The sequence below is a fragment of the Melitaea cinxia genome, chromosome 4 (genome assembly GCF_905220565.1).
Source record: "Melitaea cinxia chromosome 4, ilMelCinx1.1, whole genome shotgun sequence".
Classification (NCBI taxonomy): Eukaryota; Metazoa; Arthropoda; class Insecta; order Lepidoptera; family Nymphalidae; genus Melitaea; species Melitaea cinxia.
Window position 1 is genome coordinate 8,177,931 of NC_059397.1, and position 21,988 is coordinate 8,199,918.

At 32.8% G+C, this 21,988-nt stretch overlaps 2 protein-coding genes across 2 annotated transcripts; both read right to left on the reverse strand.

Annotated features, from left to right (window-relative positions):
• Window positions 1-2,512: 2,512 nt before the first annotated feature.
• LOC123670304 lies at window positions 2,513-5,734 on the reverse strand. Its single transcript, XM_045603810.1, has 9 exons — window positions 5,559-5,734; window positions 4,972-5,105; window positions 4,641-4,895; window positions 4,399-4,561; window positions 4,147-4,310; window positions 3,836-4,013; window positions 3,443-3,751; window positions 3,069-3,238; window positions 2,513-2,766 (listed from the first exon to the last, which is right to left on the reverse strand). The coding sequence occupies exons 1-9, from the start codon at window positions 5,732-5,734 to the stop codon at window positions 2,513-2,515; spliced, it is 1,803 nt and encodes a 600-aa protein (XP_045459766.1).
• A 9,740-nt stretch (window positions 5,735-15,474) lies between these two features.
• Window positions 15,475-20,367, reverse strand: LOC123653345 (TIP41-like protein). Its single transcript, XM_045589361.1, has 6 exons — window positions 20,157-20,367; window positions 19,922-20,076; window positions 18,486-18,665; window positions 17,524-17,737; window positions 16,486-16,644; window positions 15,475-15,648 (listed from the first exon to the last, which is right to left on the reverse strand). The coding sequence occupies exons 1-6, from the start codon at window positions 20,166-20,168 to the stop codon at window positions 15,547-15,549; spliced, it is 822 nt and encodes a 273-aa protein (XP_045445317.1). The 5' UTR covers window positions 20,169-20,367; the 3' UTR covers window positions 15,475-15,546.
• Window positions 20,368-21,988: the final 1,621 nt, after the last annotated feature.

A 21,988-nucleotide genomic window follows, 5' to 3' on the forward strand; every position in this document is an offset into this window, starting at 1 on the left:
ATCCTTATCCTACATGAAGAAAGAGACCTTTTTCCAGCAGTGGGATTTTACAAATTGAATCGTCGTTATTGACATGAAATTGTATCTATTTGATGTGAATCCCTATAAAAAATTAATAATTTCAGTAAAGATATTTTAAATAGAAATCATTTTTTATTATCACTCGCAAGACAGCTAAACTCTTCGATATTATTAAAAATGTATTATTCATTGGCTTATGTATGTGTATTTACATATTTGTTTTTGTGTATATGTATGTGTATATATATATATATGTGTGTGTGTGCGTGTGTGTATGTGTTTGTATGTATGTATTTATGTACCCGTGTTTGTGTATAGGTATGTATGAATGTGTGTATATAAATATATATGATTTATTTATTGTATTTTAGTTGCATGTGTATATATGTATGTATGTTTGTAGAAATTTATTACGTTACACTGCTAGCTTTTTTCTGTTGGGTAATCTGGAAGAGATCGCTATTTAGTGATAAGATCACCCATTGTACTATATGTGTCTAGAATTAAGGTTTGCTATGTATACTATCTTTAGTTGCAATAAAGTGGTTTATTATTATTAATGTAATAGTAAAATTAATCGCTTAATATTTTGCTGAAAAGAAAACTCCAAAATCGCTTGATCAAGTCGGCTACTTTTTTTTGTAAGTTTCCTAATAATGTGGAAAATTAAGGAAACAACGATTATTCAAGCGTTTGACATTTGCTACGCTTTTTTTTTCAACAAAAGATTACTAGACGTTCCAGTCCTGTAATTTACGCCGACTAGTTGTGTTCTTCTTATTTATCTTTTTAATCAAGTTTTACAAAAATAAAATCGTGTCCTTTATGTGTGAATGTATGTGTCCTTGGAATGTCAGATATGCGTTGCATGCATGATTCTATCTTATAATTTATTTTCTACAGATTGTTACAGCTATCTTAATCGCTTGATATAATTTACCAAAACTTATTCATACATTGTTTTGTTCTTCAGATATTGCATTGATTATACGTTCAAAGTAACATTGGTCAAGGTTAAGGTATCCATATCTGATACATTTATAACCTGTTACTCACCAAACTTTTTAACACACACAAGGAATTCGAATAAAACTGTCTTTAAAACACTTATTCTGTGCGCTAGATATTGAAAATAATTTTTGTTGTTTTTATTATACAAAACAAATCTGTTAAGCTAACCACAAAGAATTAAATAAGTAGCTGTATATGCAAACACATCAATAACTTCTCTAATTATAACAAATAAATAATATTTTTATAAAAAAAGTAATTAAAATAAGATAACGTTAGTACTATATAACTACGCGGACGCGTCCAACTTGACTTTTTAAAAGAATGCAACGCAAACGACCCGTAGGTTAGAACATCTTATAATCTCTGTTATAACACGACTAAGAATTAGCAATACTAGTATAGAAATGTGTAAAAGACCAACAAAAATACAAAGACATATTTATTTTATTTACTTTATATATTTTATTTATTTATTTATATATACATATATATTTTTATTTCAACAGTAACAATGCCATTAAACCCTTATTGGGTTTGTCTTGGCATATTTACAGTCGAAGTTCTATATTTTAACACTTACAATAAGAACAGAAATACATTAAAATATTTGTGTGTGCTAAAATCTATATGTCACAGTTGTTCTCAGTATTAAGTACAGGAATAAAAATCAAAATATAAATAAACAGCAATTATGCAGTATATGGGGTAGGGTAACAAAACATTTAAGAGATGCAAGCATAATGTTTGTGCGCAAAATGCGGGTACATGTCCAATACCGTGCGGACAACACGCTCACTGACAGGTTTATAAACATATACAGTCTGTTTACTGATTCGATATAATTTAAAAATAAAAAAAAAATAAAACTAATAGCTGTATAACATCGATTTTTCTTTATTTTTTTTTACAATATGTTATTTTTTGTTTATCGTATAATATTTATATATAAAGAGATACATGAAATTTTAAAATTTTACAATAAGGCAAACTAGAAGTAATAATTATTGTAATGATTCAAATTCATTCCTAATATTTTGTGTGTAGTATTGTTTTAATTTGTATTTTACGTTTGTTACGCTTAGCTGGTTTCTAAAATTCACCGGCAATTTATTATAAATTCTAAGTATTAGGTAGCTTACACGTTCGCCTGCCGTAACAATTCGAAGTTTTAGCGTTCGTGATCAGAAAGATATTTCTGATGGGTCCTCCTTGTGACAATTTTAGCATCTAAAGGCATAAGAAACCGCTGAGAGATAAGGAATTGATAAATCAATAGCGCACACTCAACCTTCTCAAATAACGGCATTATTTCACAGTAGCTAAATAAGGCACGATAGTTTTCCTTGAACTTAATATTATCTGTTATTCATTTGTTAAAACTTATCAAAAGTGAAACTTTAGATACGTAAAGTTTACTGTAAGCGCAAGCAATATGATAAATAAATAATTATCTAATTTTCAATAATAAATCTTATTTTTAACGGTTGTAAATCGAATCATTGCTGCTCGCGGAGCTAATATTGCCAGAAGAAGTACTTCTAGTTTGAAGAGAAAACGCATCTGCATCTGCTCTCTCCTGAGTATAATTATTCGTGTTCTCCCTTTTCAAGATAGGCCACCGAATCCATTGTCTTTTGTATGAGACATAACCAATAAGTATTACTACGAGAACCGACAGACCTACAGCCATTCCAATAATACCAGCTTGGTATTGATTATTGTAGTAATTATCTGTGAAATAGAATTTCCTAAAGTTATTCTATATTATTCATTTTTATTTTTCAATTTTATTTTATACTGATTAATTTTAATAAAAACTGGACACGCAACTGAAGTTTAGACCTTAAGAATAATCACCGTGATATTTAAAAATATATTTACGTATCTATTCCCGCCGAGAGATGTGCGGTAAAACGTCAGTCTCGGAGCAGGTCGTGTCACAGCTCATATATTTTTTTTAATTTCACTTCCCATTTTTTTCATACAACGGGTCTTATATCGTTTCTTAAGGAGTAAAGCTAAAAATAACTCACCATTGATGTAAACATATATGGTATCACTCGACTCCGAAATTTCATTATCAACTACGGCAGCACAAGTCCAGTTACCGATATCCTCCTCTTGTACAGATAAAATATTTAATGAGCAGTCCCCAGCATTAAGGTCTCTCCCAGGTGTAAAATAGAACCGATTTAATATCGCGCTAAAATGACATGTAACAAGTATTAAGTGCAATTTAAAGTGATATTATTATTAGATTCGTTACAAAAACTAAATTAATTCCACCTGTAAAGTTATTATTTCGAATTATGACTTCCTTAAATATTTTACTTAAATGGTATATATTTACAAAGACCTATTTCAATTTAACTACCTACGTGTAGACGTTGATTTATAAATAACTTACTTTTCCGGTGTGACTGACGAGTCAATGTTCATTCCGACTGAAGTAGGTGATAGGAATCGACAATAGTTTAATGGCCTTCTATTATTTGCCGTATGGCAATATAGTGTTGCATTCCCACCAATATTTACTTGCATATCTTTTTGATTCGCAGCTAATGGTCCCGTAACCCGCACTTGAACCGAATCGGACATTTCTACACCTAAACTTTGTCGAGGCCCCATATAACATGACCATTTACCATCATCACCACTTGAAGCATGCGCAAATGTTATACCACAATCACCTACTTCAAGACTCTGACCGGTATACCTAAAATAATTGGAATTTACTTTTTATTTACTTTCATAACTTATATGAGCAATTTATTTTTTAATATATATTTACAATTGTTACCAAAAAAGCTGTTCTTCGCCCACAAGTGGCACAGGAGTGAATTGAGTTCCATTAGGATGTTGAAACCAACAATAACTTAGAGAAACCTTAGAACTACAAGTTATTGTAAACGGAGAATCTTCTTCAACGAAAATTGTTCTTATTTCGTCATCACTTCTTTTGTTTCTCGCCAAATTAGCTGTTAAATAAATAGTTTTGACAATATATAACATCAAACAACATAGAAGCTATTTTATCAGTATTACAATTGTATAATATTTACACGATTTCATTATTTATAATTACATTTTTTTACCCTTTAATATACTTACTTGGTGCAATGCTTAGCAAAGCTTGCATAGGTGTCTGCTGTACGATCTGGTTACCAACAAACATTTGCACTCCAACAGAACAGCGCCAAGTTCCATAATCTTGCGCCGTTGGCCTCTCTATTGTCATTCCACATTGCTTAAAAGCAAAACCTTGGCCATAATAGCTACGAAGTAAAAGATTTGACAAAAAAAAGTTAATCATGAAAAATAAAAAGTATATCTTATATTATGTTACAAATAAAAACAAATTACCTATGGCTACCATCACTTAAACCATCGACGACGTTATACCCATAATTACTCGTTGTCCTCTGAAATCGGCAAAATGTCACGTTTTTCGTTGTATGCAAAATATTGCAATAAAGATGCAATTTATTATTACTTTCTCGTACATATCCCACATCCAAACGTTCCGCTAAAATATATATGAATTTAAATAATTCTTTTAATGCATTAAGCATTACAATCTAAATATGTTTGTGAAAACAACTTACTTTGCACAGTAACATGTCGATTGGCTTGAAGTTCGGTGACACGGCCGGGCAGACCTAAATATATTTGCCAGTTTCCTTGAACGGCTCTCGTTGTTCGATCTAATGTGACACTACAGTTACCAGGTACTAGGGAACTTTCTGAAAATGGCCTTGCTACAACACAATATGCATTGTGTAATGATGATAATTCAACTTTCGTTCCCGTTTCTCCATCTTGAAGTGATATTGGTGGTGCCGTCGTCGTAATCGTGTTATCTAAACGCGTAACAGAATGTTATTCATATGTAAAAATACAAACATATTTACTTATAAATATTTCAAATTCAACTACCTAGTACATGTACTTCAGTCCAGCCTGTAATTGATTTTGAACTGCTATTTGAGGCAGTCAGGCGCCAGCGACCCCCATCTTGTAAAGTTATATTCCGCACTCTAACACCGCAGCCGTCACTCCATTCTTGATACCTTCATATAGTCCAGTAGATAAACGTTTATATACAGTATTGCATAAACATATTAAAAAAAAAACTACCTACTTTAAAAGAAATGGAATCTCATATAACTAACCACTTACAAAGACATTAAGTAATTGTACCCTAACCTAACCTAAATTTATCATACTTACTACACTTCTTACTACTTATTACACTGATATAATTTTACAACGAACTCAAATAAAAAATACAAACGTCGCTGAAATATCGATCCTGTGTAAGTAAAATCCTGTGTGATAAAAACTTAAAACCTCGTAAAATAAAACTAAATAAAATATTTGTATTTTTTTATTATAATTAATATTCTTATTTATTTTATTTATATTTTTTATTTGAAGTTTAGTAATATAAAAATATTTGAAGTATAATAAAGAGTAACTAAATAAATAGGTATTACAAAGGTTAACTCGAAAAATTTACTTACTTATTACTAGGCGGTGATTTTACATCAAATTTAAGTCCTAATGGATCAGATACCGTACAAGTGGTTTGGTCTTCTAAATTTTCACGTAGTTTTATAAGAACTTCGTTTCCTTTTGCAACATGAATAGACGTTGGCCACCCTAAGCCATTTTGAGCAAGAAGTTTATTTTCGAACATAAGGTCAATTCCAACTTGACACCAAATATTTGGAAAAAAACCTGTTCGCAAGAAATTAAAATTAAATCGAGTAGGTATTTAAAGTAACTTTAAATTGACAGTAACTCCACTGCACTCTTACCGAAAATTAAGTAATATATGAAATATATTGATATCATTTCACTTATTAATTATTATATCTTATTTTATTAATAGCACTTCACACTAATAACGTTCACCGATCTAAATGAGACAGTGCCGCAATAAACATACGGCAAATATCGTAGGTACTATTTATCAACACTGATTTGACTGATAACAAATAACGATTTTTTTTTAAATAATCATATTAATTTTTTTCCGATTTAGTAGTGCGATTAGTTGCCATAATACGACCTGCTGCAGGTTCGGTTCTCGCTCCAGACATACTTTCGAATTAGTACAAATATTTGCTTCTGATCTGGGTGTATATCCTTGTAGTTGTAGGTCTCCCTGGCGCCTCTTGGTAAGCACATACAGTGGTCGGTTCTAGTTACTATTTAAAACATTTAGTAGGTAATCAAAAAAAATAGAGAAATTATCAAAGGTGTCATGGAGGTAAAACTTTTAGGAATTTTCAAAACGCTACTACTCTGAAAAAGTTTTTGTCTAAAAAGTCGACGGACGTGTAATGTATTGGTACGTTTAAGCAATTTAACTTTTTCCACAAAGGTTTTTAATATCGCAACTGAGGTACCTAATTAGATATACGCAATTTTTTTTAAGATAACATTAATCGGTCTCAAGAGTCGAATTCGTAATATACCTATTTGTTCCCAGACAAAACACGAATTCCACGCATGATAAGATCCTATCTTGTCTACTATTATAATTCGTTTTTAACCGACTTCAAAAAAAGGAGGAGGTTACTCAATTCGACCGTATATATTTTTTTTATGTATGTTCGGAGATAATTTCTTCGTTTATGAACCGATTTTGATAATTCTTTTTTGTTGGAAAGGAGATATCCATAGTTTGGTACCATGATAAGGAAACCAGGATCTGATGATGGGATCCCAGAGAAATCGAGGGAAACTTTCAAAAATCGTAATGGTGACTAGTAAATTTAATCATGTTTTCATTAAGTACTAAAAGATCTCATGATGGAGAAGAAAGATAGTCGAGGGAACTCATCAACAATTTATAGCAATTACCTGGTTTTTGAACTTAATTCGTTTCTATTGATGAGAACTTTGCACCTGTATGAGTTATAAGTGCCATTACAGTCTGATGATGGAAACGAAAGATAGTCGAGGGAACTTTTCAACGACTTACACCAATTACCTGCTGTTTGAACTTAATTCGTTTCTATTGATGAGAACTTTGCATCTATATGAGTTACAAGTGCCATTACAGTCTGATGATGGAGACGAAAGATAGTCGAGGGAACTTTTCAACGATTTATAGCAATTACCTGCTGTGTGATCATCTGTGTCGCAGGACCAGGTTTGATGATGGAGCCCATAAACACTCGAGGGAATTTCTCAACAATTTACAGCAGTTACCTTTTGCTGTTTAACAACCGCTTTGATATAATGGTGCATGTGCCGTGTCGGCGGCGCCTAAACACCGACGGTCGCGGGTTCTATTTCCGCTCGGAGTGGATATTAATGTTTATACAAATATTTATTTTCGGTCTAGTTGTTAATCTTTGTGGTTCTCCCAACCTAGCCTCAGAGAGCACGCTAGGCTGTCAGTCCCGGTTGTTATTACGTACACCTGATAGCGAACTTTACTCATAGTATGTCGACGCGTTAGCGCAGCGGTCACAGCACCGGCTGTTGCGCTGGCGTTAGTGGGTTCAATCTCCGCGCACGACAGACATTTGTATTGGCCATATAGATGTTTGTCATTGTCTGGGTGTTTGTGCTTGTGTATTGTGTATGTTTCCGGACCCCCGACACAAAAGAAAAAGCATCCTTGTTAGGTCTACCCATCGCTAAAAATTGTAAAATAAAATAATTTTTAACAAAAAAAAAACCGACTTCAAACAGGAAACTAAAAAGTGAAAAATAAATTTACTTAGTACAAAGTAATTCGTATTTTGATTTAGTTAATCAGAAATGATTAATAAATATTTTATAATTTTGAAGTTGGTGCCTATGTTTTTTTTTTCCTATTGAGCTTCTAATACCGAGAACTTTTCAAGATGAGTGAACTCATTTTTTTTTATATATAACTAGATCACCCAACAAGCGTAAGGCTCACTTGGTGGTAAGCGATTACCGTAGCCTACTCACTAACAGGAACACAAAACTGCTTGAAAGCAGCGTTATTTAGCTGTGATCTTCTGTAAGGTCGAGGTACTACCCCAGTCGGGCTGCTCCATATTTTGAGCAGGATATTTCTTGCTGTGCCCTACCTCAATAACTACTAAGTATGGTCATCAAATTTTACTATTTCCATCCAGACCATAAAAAGTTATTGTGTGTAATGTTCTTAACTACAATATCTGCAGGTAAGCGCATCATCTCACTACATAATGGAAAAAATTTGAGGAACGAATTTCAGTTTTAGTAGATCAACGTGGCAAATATTAGCACAAGAACTGAATTATAGATAAAGAGATGATGAGAAGTGTGTGTAATGATGTCAAATCGTTTTCATTGATAGTATCATATTGTGTCAGCAAAAATTCAAAGAAACTATATTTAGAAGGTGTGGATAGTGCTTCTCTAGTGTATAGCATATACACGGAATGGTTTGATTCTAAAAAAATATAGTGACAAAGCAAATAAATAGGAATATACTTAACGCAAACTTTTAAATTGGCTTTCATAAGCCTAAAAAAAGATCTCTATGATACTTGTCACACATATACGAAAGTAAAGAATCACCTACAAATGAAAAATAATCAGTAGATAAAGATGAAACTAAGTCGAATGAAGAAGTATTAGCAGCTACTTTTGATTTTGAAAAAGTTTTGATAACACCACATATATATGTAAGCGTGTTTTACTACAAAATGAAATTGTCTACCTTAAACTTTACGTTCTATAATTTGTCTAACAAAATAGCTACATGTTTTATGTGCCACGAAGCTATTGCAAAACGTTGTGCAAATGAAGTTTCAGGTTGACTTTATCAATATATATATAAGAAAACGCATATAGTCTAGGCAGAAATTTTGGTCCGACTATAGCCCGGGTCAGAACAGGAACGGAAGGAAGGTTTTTTCTCTATACTTGCTTGCAGTAAAAGAATTTGGAGTCACGATTACTCACTGTTTCATGGAGAAGGGTCATACTCAAAATGAAGGGGATAGTGTGCATTCAATCATCGAGCGCGTAGTGAACGCAAAATGCTATATTATATACCAGAGGAATGGTGCTGCCTCGTTCGCTGGGCCAAAGCTGAAGGTGAACCTTATGAAGTTAAAGTGATGATAACTCCAGAAATATTGGATTTTAAATCCTTGCTTTGAATTATATTAATTACACTGGACACATATGAAATATGTAACAGTTATGACACAGTTTTGACAGAATTTAATATGAATATAATTTTTAGGATATCACAATTTTTATCAGAATTCTATAATGTATGGAAAGGAATCTTCTTGGATGAAGAAGACTGATTTTCATTGATTAATCTAAAACATATTAATATAAGTCTTAGATTTAACCAAATCTTTGATTACTACCCAAGTGTCTTATTAAATCTAAATAATTATTATAGAAGATTTTGTGTTTTGTTTAGTAGATTTTAGTTATGCCACCAATTGTTGATTGTCAATAAGAAGATTGATTTGATTTAGTTAATCTGAATATTAGTTTTAAAAAAACAAAAGCTGTAATTATTTGTTGAGTTATTTCATCGTCTCAGACGATCACAGTCCACTGCTGGACATGGGCCTCCATAAGTTTACGCCAAAAATGGCATGAACTCGTGTGTTTTGCCCATAGTCACCACACTGGGCAGGGAGTTGGTGACCGCAGGGCTGGCTTTGTCGCACCGAAGACGCTGCTGCCCGTCTTCGGCCTGTGTATTTCAAAGCCAGCAGTTGGATGGTTATCCCGCCATCGGTCGGCTTTGTTAGTTCCAAGGTAGTAGTGGAACTGTGTTATCCCTTAGTCGCCTCTTACGACACCCCCGGGAAGAGGGCTAGGGTGAGAGGGTGGTTGAGTTATTTAAGTGAAAAGAAACATTTTGTATTTATTTTGACGATTCCTTTTATTCAACAAACTTTTCTTTGTTATTTCTAAATAAATATATTCACTTTTTTAAATTTTTGGTGTTTGTTTTTTAGTAATATTTACATACGACATACATTTGTTATAAATACTAACAATGAACAATGACGTAAATGGCATTTCCGACAAGCAATCATCAATTCCGTACAAGCAACAATGTCGGTTGTGGTACATCTGACAAATCAGTACCTATTAGTCTTAACCCGTTAAAAATGTAACAAGTGACTTTTCTCATATTTACACATTAAATACCGGCTAGTAATAATATCATCCAAAATATAAATAGCCTGTACAGCATTACTCTAAAATTTCATGATCCTGCTTAAAATGAGTAAAAAAATACACGCCTTTTACACTTTGAATCGCTCTCCTGTAAAGTTGCTGTTTTTCACATCCGACGTTTTTAATAGTCATGGGCGAAGTTTTCACTAATAATTATAACAGTAATACATTAGCAAAATAATTTGAAGAGAAATAGCAAAATTTTTAAGGTATTTTAAAAAGATAAAAGATACAAAACAAATACACCATAATATTAATAATTTCGATTAGCCAATTCAAAATGTACAAAAAGAATTACAAAAAGGCCAGCATGTAAATAAAAAGGACAGGAAAAAAAATTATTAAAATTAAAATATTTCCATCAGCTTCTGTCGTACAGTCCTCTTATAAATACTTATTGAGCAGCCAAAAGGGTCAATGTTTTGTAAGTGTTGATTATAAAAGTGGCATGAACGATGTATGAAGGTGTGTTTTTAAACGGTTTTATTTAGCTCACCCCGTTTGTTTTATTTTTTATTCTTGGGTCAAATTTAGTAATTCAAATTTCACCCTCTTCCTGTCAACAGATTAATCTGAAATTTTGTATACACTTTGGATTTTGGTGACAATACAATTATGTTTATTCATTATCATTATAAATTCAAGATGGCCGCCGCTACAAAATGGCGGATAATTTATGTTTTATTAATCCCATCAATATGGGTATCAAATGAAAGGGCTCAACAAGCAGAATACAATATACTATAAAAAATTGAAATCCAAGATGGCGGCCGCTACAAAATGGCGGATAACGTAGGTTTTATCAATCCCATCAATATGGGTATCAAATGAAAGGGCTCAACAAGCAGAATACAATATACTATAAAAAATTGAAATACAAGATGGCGGCCGCTACAAAATGGCGGATAACGTAGGTTTTATCGATCCCATCAATATGGGTATCAAATGAAAGTGCTCAACCAGTATAATCAATGTACTATATAAAATTAAAATCCAAGATGGCGGCCTCTACAAAATGGCGTATAACTTAGGTTTTATCAATCCCATCAACATGGGTATCAAATGAAAGGTCTCAACAAGTAGAATATAATTTACTATGCAAAATTGAAATCTAAGCTGGCCGCCGCTACCAAATGTCTGATAACAATTTTTTATCAATCCCACCAATATGGGTATCAAATAAAAGGGCTTGACAAGAAGAATACAGTGCACTATACAACCTCAATATTTAAGATGGGCCTTGCAATAATGAAGCACTAAATGAATTAAACAGAATGCGAAATAAAAACTAAAAACTAGAAAATAAAAATAGGTAAAAAAACTTTTTAAGTTAAACGGTTTTATGTTAAACATACATTGCAGTGTTTAAGATAAATGTACTAAAAACCAAAAAATAATAAAATAGATACAGTCGTGGGAATTATAAACATATGCATAGACTAGACTAAAATAAAACCGTGGGGCACGTCAATTGTCTACAAATTATCGACTTAATGTGCGATAGAAGAATCGTTTAATTCGTCGTTAAAATAGGCAGTTGGCCCGCAGACGGTGAGGAAGTTACTTACTATTTTCTTGCTCATGGAAATTCCAATAGTTATACACTCCATGTAAATAAAAGAGATGTTTCAACTAGTTTATCGTTGGACATTCACACTGCTGGCTGGCGAGGAATCGTTTCACTGCTCGTAGTTTGTCTTTAATCGACAAAACATATGATAAAAGTACTACTCGCTCACCACTATGAAACCCTAAAACTCGCTTATAATCGAGCTTGCTAGCTTGTTTCCACATTCTAGGCCTACTTATCACACGTCCATCGTTGTCGGTTGAACAACTGCCTAATTATAGTGTAACATTACAAAACAAACATTTTAATTAACGATTGTAGACAATTGACGTGCCCCACGGTTTTATTTTAGTCTAGTCTATGCATATGTTTATAATTCCCACGACTGTATCTATTTTATTATTTTTTGGTTTTTAGTACATTTATCTTAAACATTGCAATGTATGTTTAACATAAAACCGTTTAACTTAAAAAGTTTTTTTACCTATTTTTATTTGTAATAACAAGAGGAGTATAGAACAAGTTTCTAAGGCGCGAATTTACTCGGGGGCAACTAAAATTAATGTGACGAAGTAGAAATGGGCTGTCTATTTGGCCGTTAATAATCTTATATAGAAATAATTGGTCTCTCTCGGCTCTTCTGTGTGTTAGGGTTGCAATTGAAGTTGTTGATCCATACCTTTGTCTATGATGTTTGATAAAAAGGTTGAAAATTTTGTCCAGGTTATTTTGCTTTGTTACATGTTTGAGTTGGCGATGGCCGTGGAATCTTTCCACTATGCCGTTGCACGCTGGATGCTACGCAGTCGTGCGCTTATGCTCGAAACCAGCAGTCTTTACGAGGCACTGAAATAACGCCGACTCAAATTGACGACCGAGGTCGGTTATAATTGTAGATGGACAACCGAATCGAGTGATCCACGTTGACAGGAGTGCTTGGGCCACTGTTTCCGCAGTAATATCTGCGATCGGAACTGCTTCCAGCCCCCGATTAAATCGGTCTACCGCCGTCAGACAATACCGATAGCCTTGCGAAAGTGGTAAAGGGCCAATAATGTCAATGGGGATTTGGATGAAACGAACTTTAGGCAAGGTGTACGTACCGAGAGGTGCAGTAATGTGTCGATTGACCTTGGCCTTCTGATATGCTAGACACGCGCGAGCCCATTCACGGCAGTTCTTGCGTATCCTAAGCCAGACGAATCGTTCTGCAACGAGTTTTATAGTAGCACTAGAGCCAGGATGACTCAGCGAGTGAAGGCTCTCAAAAACTTGCTTGCGAAAAATCTTAGGTACATAGGGTCTAGAGGTCGTTGTACTGACGTCGCAATACAGTGGAACTTGACTTCCAGGTACCGGTCAGCTTCTTTAAACGCAGAGACGAACCTGCTGTTAGAAAAGTTTGGAGCTCTGAGTCGCACGATTGGGCTTGGGCTATGTTCTCGGTACTCACCGGTTTACCTAGTTCTTCAATCCTCGATAAGGTATCGGCAACTACATTACTTTTGCCAGATATGTGTCGGATATCGGATGTGAACTAAGCAATGAAATCGAGGTGTCTATACTGTCTAGGTGAACAGTTTTTCTTCCTTTCATGGAATGCAAAACGGATCGCCTTATGGTCAGTATAGATGACAAAATGCTGGGCATCGAGCATAAATTTGAAATATCTAATGCCTTCATATATGGCGAGCAATTCCCTGTCGTATGGATAATATTTCATGCCATGCTCCGTTCTTGTACTGTTGCAGAGCTGCATCGATTGCCTTATCGGAGGCATCTGTCACCAAAGCAAGTTTAGCAGTACAGTCGGGGTGAGCTAATAAAGGTGCCTCTGCGAGGCTGTTCTTACATGCGATGAAGGCTTCGAGAGCCTCCCCAGTAAGATTAATATGTTGTGACCCTTTGACAGAACCCGCCAGCAATGCATGTAGTGGAGCCTAGACTGCAGCTGCTTTAGGAAGAAATCTCCTGTAAGAATTAAGCATGCCCAAGAATGCCTTGAGCTGACGTACCGTAGTTGGAGTTGGAAACTCTTTTGGTCTGGTCCCCCAACGCTATGTATTTTTTTAGAATTATTAATACTCGTACATACTTAGCTTTTACTGTACTTTAATATTGAGTTTCTTTTTTTTTTACTTTTTAAAGGCAACTCAGGTTATTGTGTCTGGTTTTTTCTTTAATTTTTAATTTAATTTTTTAATATTAATATAAATAATTTTATAAATACATTGTAACAAAAAAATATTGGACATAGTAGGTATAAATATATTTTTCACAGGAACTTATAATACTATTGTGAAATATTAATACTAACTGCCGCATACAACTAAAGCACCTATAAAAAACGAATTCTTTTTCTCGTAGAATGTGGAAAACATTGTATATTATAGCCGCGTTTACACGCTCACGAAAGGTTTCATGCGAAACGAGTCCATCAAAGTAGATATATTTTTTTTCTTATTAGTCCTCAAAACCGACTACAATCGTTTAATATAGAATTATAGACAATTCAATCTACTAGATGTGGACATAGCATGTATTACAAAAAAACAAATAAAACAAAAATCGAAACAGGTAACTTAATTATAAAAGAAAAACAAATTAAACATTTCAATATAAAAAAGGGAAAATTCATTGCAATAGAAACTTAAAATACTATAAAGCAATGTAAAATATAAAAACACGGAGCTCATTATGCAGCTTATTTTTAACTGTAGGTAGGTATACTATCACAGAACATATCGATAACGTCTCTGCTTCCATTTGCAAAAAATTGCATTCTGTACAATGGACTTTCTACCAAGATTACTTTTTACTCTGGGTAAACTATATTTCTTACGGTTATGTAAGCGGCAACCCTTACGAGGAACAAACAATTTAATTCGTTCAACCAATTCAGGTGCATCGATTAACCCCTTCAGAAGTTTAGACAGGAAAACGATATCTGCGATCCGCCTACGGTCCTACGGCGTTACCATTTTATAGTATTAGATATATATGTATAATCTAGTATATATACATTTGTGTATATTTCTTTAAATGAAATAGCGTGTGTAGAAAAACTACAAATTTATGATATCGGAAAATACATAAATTCACACGGTCGTCGTATCTAATCTTAAGAAAGGAAATATATAAAAAACTTAAAAAATATATATATACTCAATACAATACGACAATATACGGACTAACAGAAGGGCAGATGAGCCAGAAGTCTTACGATTAGTAACGGGATCAAAAGTTTCAACTTTTAACTGAGTTTTTTTTTCATGCTGTTGTAGTCCTTAAATGCATGCTGAGCTTTTAGGTTTTTTGCCGTATTTGATGTTACTTTTATAATTAAAATAAAATTAGATGATAAATTATTTTATTAATTGGCTAGAGCACCGACACGGTCAGTCGGAGATGCAGGTTTATTTATACCATTATTTAATTAATAATAATGGTATAAATAATTCAGTTACGATTAATATTGGTTGTCTGGAAGAAATTAGCCATAAGTCCGCCCATTGTACTTCACTGTCTGTAACTATCTTTATGCTTTGTTTAATATATTTGTGGTGTACAATAAAGTATAAAAATAAAAATAAATAAAATATTTTTACTAATATGTAGTATATATTATTTTTTCCAAAGGTATTAGGTAAATGGTTCAAAATAAAATTCAAACAAAATTATCATTTAGCACTTTATAAATAAACTTATCGGACTTTTACATACATTCAATGAGATCATCAAAAATACCTTTAGTTTTTTTCTAAATTTATAATCAATTTTTCCATTTTCTTTTCTTTTACAGGAAGAAAAGGTATAACGTCATCTGCTTCTTTCATTTGATACGTAGGAATCTGTAAATGACAAATTTACATTGAACTTAATCAAATCATTTAAAATTGTTGTAATTAGAGGTATAATAAGCCTGACACAAAAATAAAAATAATATTAACTACAAGCTATGTATGTGAACCTCAAATTGCTCACTTATTTGAGCATGTAATTAGAATTACGGAAATGTAACATAAATTTACTATTAAAAATATCCTTTGTAATCCAATTTATTTTTGAAACATTAAAACTGACATGACAATAAGAAATATAATAAACGTATTTTTTATGTAAGAAATAAGTGATAGGGTTACATTAATTTTACATGAGGTGTGGTACAGCGGAAAATATCTGGATCAAAATCTGGACTAGCCCCAGTGGGAAAGTACCTCGACCAACTAAACCGACAGCTAAAGAATACTGCTTTCAAGCATTTTTGGATTTCTGTGTTGATTAAGGTGACCAGAGCTCCTGGGGGGAGGGGGGGGTCAGCATTGTATTTGCAATGCTTCTGGTGTTGCAGGTCTCACCATCAGGTGAGCAGTATGCTTATTTGTCGATTTAATTGTTTAAAAGAAAACAACAAAGTTTCTACTTCAAAACAATATTAGTAATAAACTTTATATACTAAAAATTATGTAAATAGTTATATGTAGCTAACAAAGGGCTTCCTCTCTAACTTAGTATTTCGTGCCCCAGTGGGGTTGATAATATCTTTTATATTTTTTTTATAAATACAATGTAAATTATAGTTGTGAAAGAAAAAAATAAAAATGGTACAAAAAGTACAACAGTGCAGAGAAATACATGGAGTGTTAGATGTGTTTATAATATTTAAAAAAAATGATTTTTATACATACATTTATATCCTGAGCCTTAGCTTCTTTAACAGTAAACTCCCGTAAAATATAGTCTTTATTTAGCAAATGAAACATCCTTGTCTCATGGGACCGTACCAGCACATCATCAACTCTTAAGAAATATCTCATCAGCACATACCAATATGTTGGCATTACTCTCTAGAAAAATTAAAATAAATTATAATTATTTCTATAAAAATTTAACCAAAGTTCGTGAGAACATCTAATAATTGGTAATCAATCATGTTAAAATTTTATAAGCTTTTTCAATATATAACATAATGCCTAATATTGATTCTGCAATTTTCAAGATACTGAACCAAAGGACCAAATACATTAGGGCAACATTGTAACAAATATTATTGATTAAAAATCTTATTTTACAGAACAAACTTATTCGAAGACATAAACATTAATGCATATGCAAGTTTCCCACTATTGTAAATATTATAATGGGAAAACTAACTTAATTTACGTAGCTTGGCCATAGTCAAGTCAAAACTTTTGATAAATTAGAAACAAAACACTAATTCAGCCTGTTCTTCAATCAAGTAAAATGATAGGCATCTCATTAACATACAAGTTTTTAAGCTTTCACATCCACTATGAACACTTTTGAAAACATGGGACATACTAGCTAGCATAGCTTTAGTCTGTAATATCCCACTGCTGGGCATATGACATATCTCGATATTTCGGAAACGCTGCAAGAGCCACAAGCACATTTACCCGAGACAACAAACGTGGTAGTTCTGGTAAATTCAAAATTAATTTAAAAAATATTTATTTTTTAGATGAATAAATAATTTTATGGAAAGGAAAACGAATTTAATAAATAGTATATATATTTTTTTCTTTTTTTTATGTTTACACGAATTTCACTCTCTTTCATCAATGTAACAACTTTTCCGGATTTTATTGCGGCCCTCCCGTGACCATGATTGCTGTAAGGTATCTGAAACGTCGGGCGTCTAAAAAACTTAATAAACCGCGATAAAATTCCGAAAGTTGTTTTATTGAGTATATATAATTACTTACAATCTTCACTGACAGCTTGGAAATACCATGATCGTGGAGCTCATCTTCAAAGAGTGTGAGGTCATGATAAAAAATAATTTGTTCTTTCCTCTTCAACAGATCAAAATCAATGGCTTCTTCTGTGGGTTCTATGATAATATTTTCAGACAAAGTCCCTTTATAATCTGTTGAAAAAGTCCAATCAAATGTGTTCTTTGGTTTTGTTGCATTTGGTCTAAAAAAACAAATATTCAGTAATATTACATGTGTATAGTTTTTGTAACATCATAAATCGAAAAATGGACCTCAAAGGTACAAGTTGATGTTATGTTACTTTCAGTACAGAATCATAATGAGATTTTTTTTTAATTATAGACTAAATTAATCTTTTTGTTCTATAATAAAACACAAATTTAGTTAATAAAGTTAGATATTATTAATTGTAGTACAACCAATCTGAACATCAAACATTTCTCTAAACAGTAATTTTTATGTAGAATATTTATATTCAATTTACTAAAACAATATATTTTCTATTAGGTGTATTGCGAGAGTACATAAATCTGAAAAATGTTATATACACATTTGAATAAAGTTTTCTATAATCATAGCTTATATGCCCGGTTATATTTATAGCTTATATAGCTTACTACAACAACGACGCGTTGGTGCAACGGTTACAGCACTGGTTTGTTGCTGTTGCGGTAGCGGTTGCGGGTTTGATCCCGCACATGACAAACATTTATATTGGCCATGGTCTGGGTGTTTGTGCAGTCTTTGTGGGTCTCCCCACCGTGCCTCGGAGAACACGTTATGTCGTTGGTCCCAGTTGTTATCATGTACATCTGATAGCGTTTGTTACTCAAATGGTGGAGGCCTATGCCCAGCAGTGGGATATTACAGGCTAAAGCATAAGTATATAACTTGCTCAGTTAGCATTTATGTAAATGCTAGTAAATGTTTTAGCTATTACAACAAGTTACCGTGATTCTTGCCATTCTTCAGCACAAGCTACTTCAATAGCTCGTGCTTTTGTTGAAACATTTCGCAAAGCATCCAATGGATTAAATTGTATTGCAGTCCCACTCTTGTGTTCCAATTTCAAAATATTTTTTGGAAACACCATATCAGGAAAATGGGGTAGACTCAGTTCTTTGCAGTATCTGTAACATATTTAATTAAAACGTTAGTTATACCGTGATATTAAATTGGCGCCCTTCCGTTTAGGGCATATAGAATTACATGTAGGCATACCACAACCAAAATTAAAAATGAAATGAAATGAAAATTAAACAGTAGTAAGTTATAGCTCATTACTAAGTAATCTTAAAATCAACACATTTGAAAAATGGAAGGACACCAATTTAATAACACATATATACAATAACTTAAAATTATGTCATTAAAATATTTCTTAATAGATTTAAGCACAATTGAAAACTAAAATCTAACAGTAACCAATCATATCTACATTATTAAGAATCTGTTCTTATCTCAGGATAACCCATACTTGGTATAATGGCTTTATACTTATTATATATATAAATAAAAACCAAGTGTATATGTTACTGTAAATGCACGAATTATGGTAAATCCTAAGATTTAAGAGTGTAACCTAAGATTTACCAAATCTTAATGGTAAAAGCCTGAACGATTTTGCGTTTCGTACTTTTACCATCATTCACTTGATAAGTCTTAGGATTTACATTAAAGGCACGCTAAATGTTACATACCGATGTTGACATACCGATTCAGAGACAGAAAACGCAACTCATGATCAAGAATATCTAATTACGAAGAAAATAAAAGATGTGCAGACAATAAAAACCAAAGCAAAATTTAATTTGGAACACCAAGCTGCAAAAATCAAAGCCGTAGGTATCGGCTGACAAATATCCAAATGTGAAAGTTGGCCAAAATGTAACACCGAAAATACCTGACAGAGCTAAAACTGATCCTAAAAACATTATTGTAGTTGTGATAGATGTAAAGAACAGTGAGGTTTACCAATTGAGTACCAAAACTTGAGTATTAAAGCAGCTTTACACACGGAATCAGTTTACCTTGTCCTCTGAAGATTATATAAAAATAGAAGAAGTTGTTAAAGATAAAGAAGTGAGTCTTCGAGAAGTTGTTGGGAAATTGTCGTTGACTGGAGGACAAGGATTCAAAAAAATGTAACTGTCTCAAAAAATGCTCGTCGAAGAAATGCACTTGCAAGTCATCAGGATTACTTTGTAATTCTAAATGGCACGTAAGTTGTCAATAAAAATATTAATATTATTTTACAAATTAGATAATTCATTTGATTTACAACTTACGTTTGATTACAACTACATAATTCTTATACACAATAAATTCTAAATACAAAGCTATGTTTATATGTTATGGTACTTATTATTTTTTAAAGTTTACTCACATACAAAATTGACAAAACTGGTTATCATTTCGCTCACAAACAACTTTCGTCGAGCAGACACTAGGCAGTATACAACTAATATCGTATGATATATTCCATGGACCAAACTGTATTGACTGCGAGGTCGTCGTATAACGGCCGGAATCAATATTTTCCTTTGTGTGAAAAAAATAAACATTAATCGTGTTCAATACTACAAATATAAATATAAAAAAAAGTTACTTCAATCTCCTACCACAAACATCATTTTATTGTCACTTTAAATACGTTTTGTTAGCAATGTTTATAACGTTAATAAAATTTCAGTGAAGACTACTTATTCGTAAATTAAAAGCAATTTGTAAATGAAAGCAATTATGTGTATAATTCGGAGTGAATTTAATTTTAATCACAACTTCTGATGTTTCTAATCATGGATTAATCTCTTTTAATGACAACCTCGGAGCTTGGAGATGACAAGTGACAACTTTGTATATGTCAATGTCAATTTGTAAAGTGTAGGTATAAGACCGTGAGTGTAAGTTATGGTTCCAACCATGTTCCAACAGATTTCTTTTTAATTTAATCACTATTCTATTTTATTTATACAATAACAATTAAATTATTTTATAAAAATAAACAAATTACAATTTATATCATTTTATTATAGAAAGATTTTTAATAGTAAGCACACGTTTGATTTTTTTTTTTTTTTTTTTGGCAGGTGTCAGCTACAAAACAATAAAATAAAACAAATTCAGACTAGGCTGTATGGATTATAGTCCTTTGCCTTTCCCTATTGGGGATAAATTTTAAAACAACAACAAACAATAAAATAAAAATATTATTGAAGTACAAATTGTAACGGTACTTACTATTAATTAATTTTACATAAAATTGTTTTTAGTTGATTTTATAAGACTAATAACTTGAAAATGGTACTTAACGTGTACTATTCAGTGTCTTATATCAAACAAAAAATAACATTACAGTTCCTATAATGTTTAGTGTTACTGTATTTTTATAGGTCGTTGGAATATTTCAAAACACAATATATGTAATACAGCGCGGCTTTGAACCATTTTGAAATATATGGACTTGGTTTAAAAAAAGGATTCAGAATCATCAACAGTTATGTGTAATTGAAAATTATAGCGTAGTACGCGTTCAAACTATGTCAAATAATTTTTATTTATAATTTGTGATTTATTACACTTAAAAATCAAAAGTCATACCGAGACCGGTATCGATCGATGGTACCCTTCCCGACGTTACATTGGACGAGGACTATGTCTACTTAAAAAATACAAACCACCTAGACCAAAATAGCGTGAACTCATGTGTTTTGCCCATAGTCACCACGCTGGGCAGGCGGGTTGGTGACCGCAGGGCTGGCTCACATGAGTTCACGCTATTTTTGGCGTAAACTTGTGGAGGCCTATGTCCAGCAGTGGACTGCGATAGGCTGTAATGATGAGACCAAAATAGCATCGAGAAGGAAGTCGATAACATTACTCGGTTTGGCTGTTTAGCATTTGGGATACTTCACTGGGTCTTCACTTGAAAAATTCCTTAGTGCTTGAAGACAAAACTCTTCATGTAGTACATCCTGCCTTTGTTGATGGAATATCTCTGAACTCTTAAGGATCCTACGGAAGCTTATTTAAAGGAAACTGCATCCATTCGTTTATAGCTTTAATCAGAGACTGACTTACACAAGATTTTTCTTATCCTCAAAATGACTAATTAATTAAATATAATATACTACCTACATTACAGTTGACATACGGTGGAACTGAGGATAGAACTAGCCCACAAGTAAAAGGCTCTCAAAGTGCTAAGAAATTAGCTATGTTAGAATTAGCAAGTTGAAGTGTTGGTGGTCACGTGTGATGCAAAACCAATGCCAGCTAGAGTATACATATCATGGAGTAGGAGACCATATGTTGGGACACCCGTGGGCCCGCCAGACTGACGGTCTATGTAAAGTTCATCACAGAGAGACTGGATGAGGATTGCGAAGGAATGCAATATTTAGTGCGACCTTGGAGAACCCTGTGTCCTGCGTGCCTAGTGGACTATTATAAG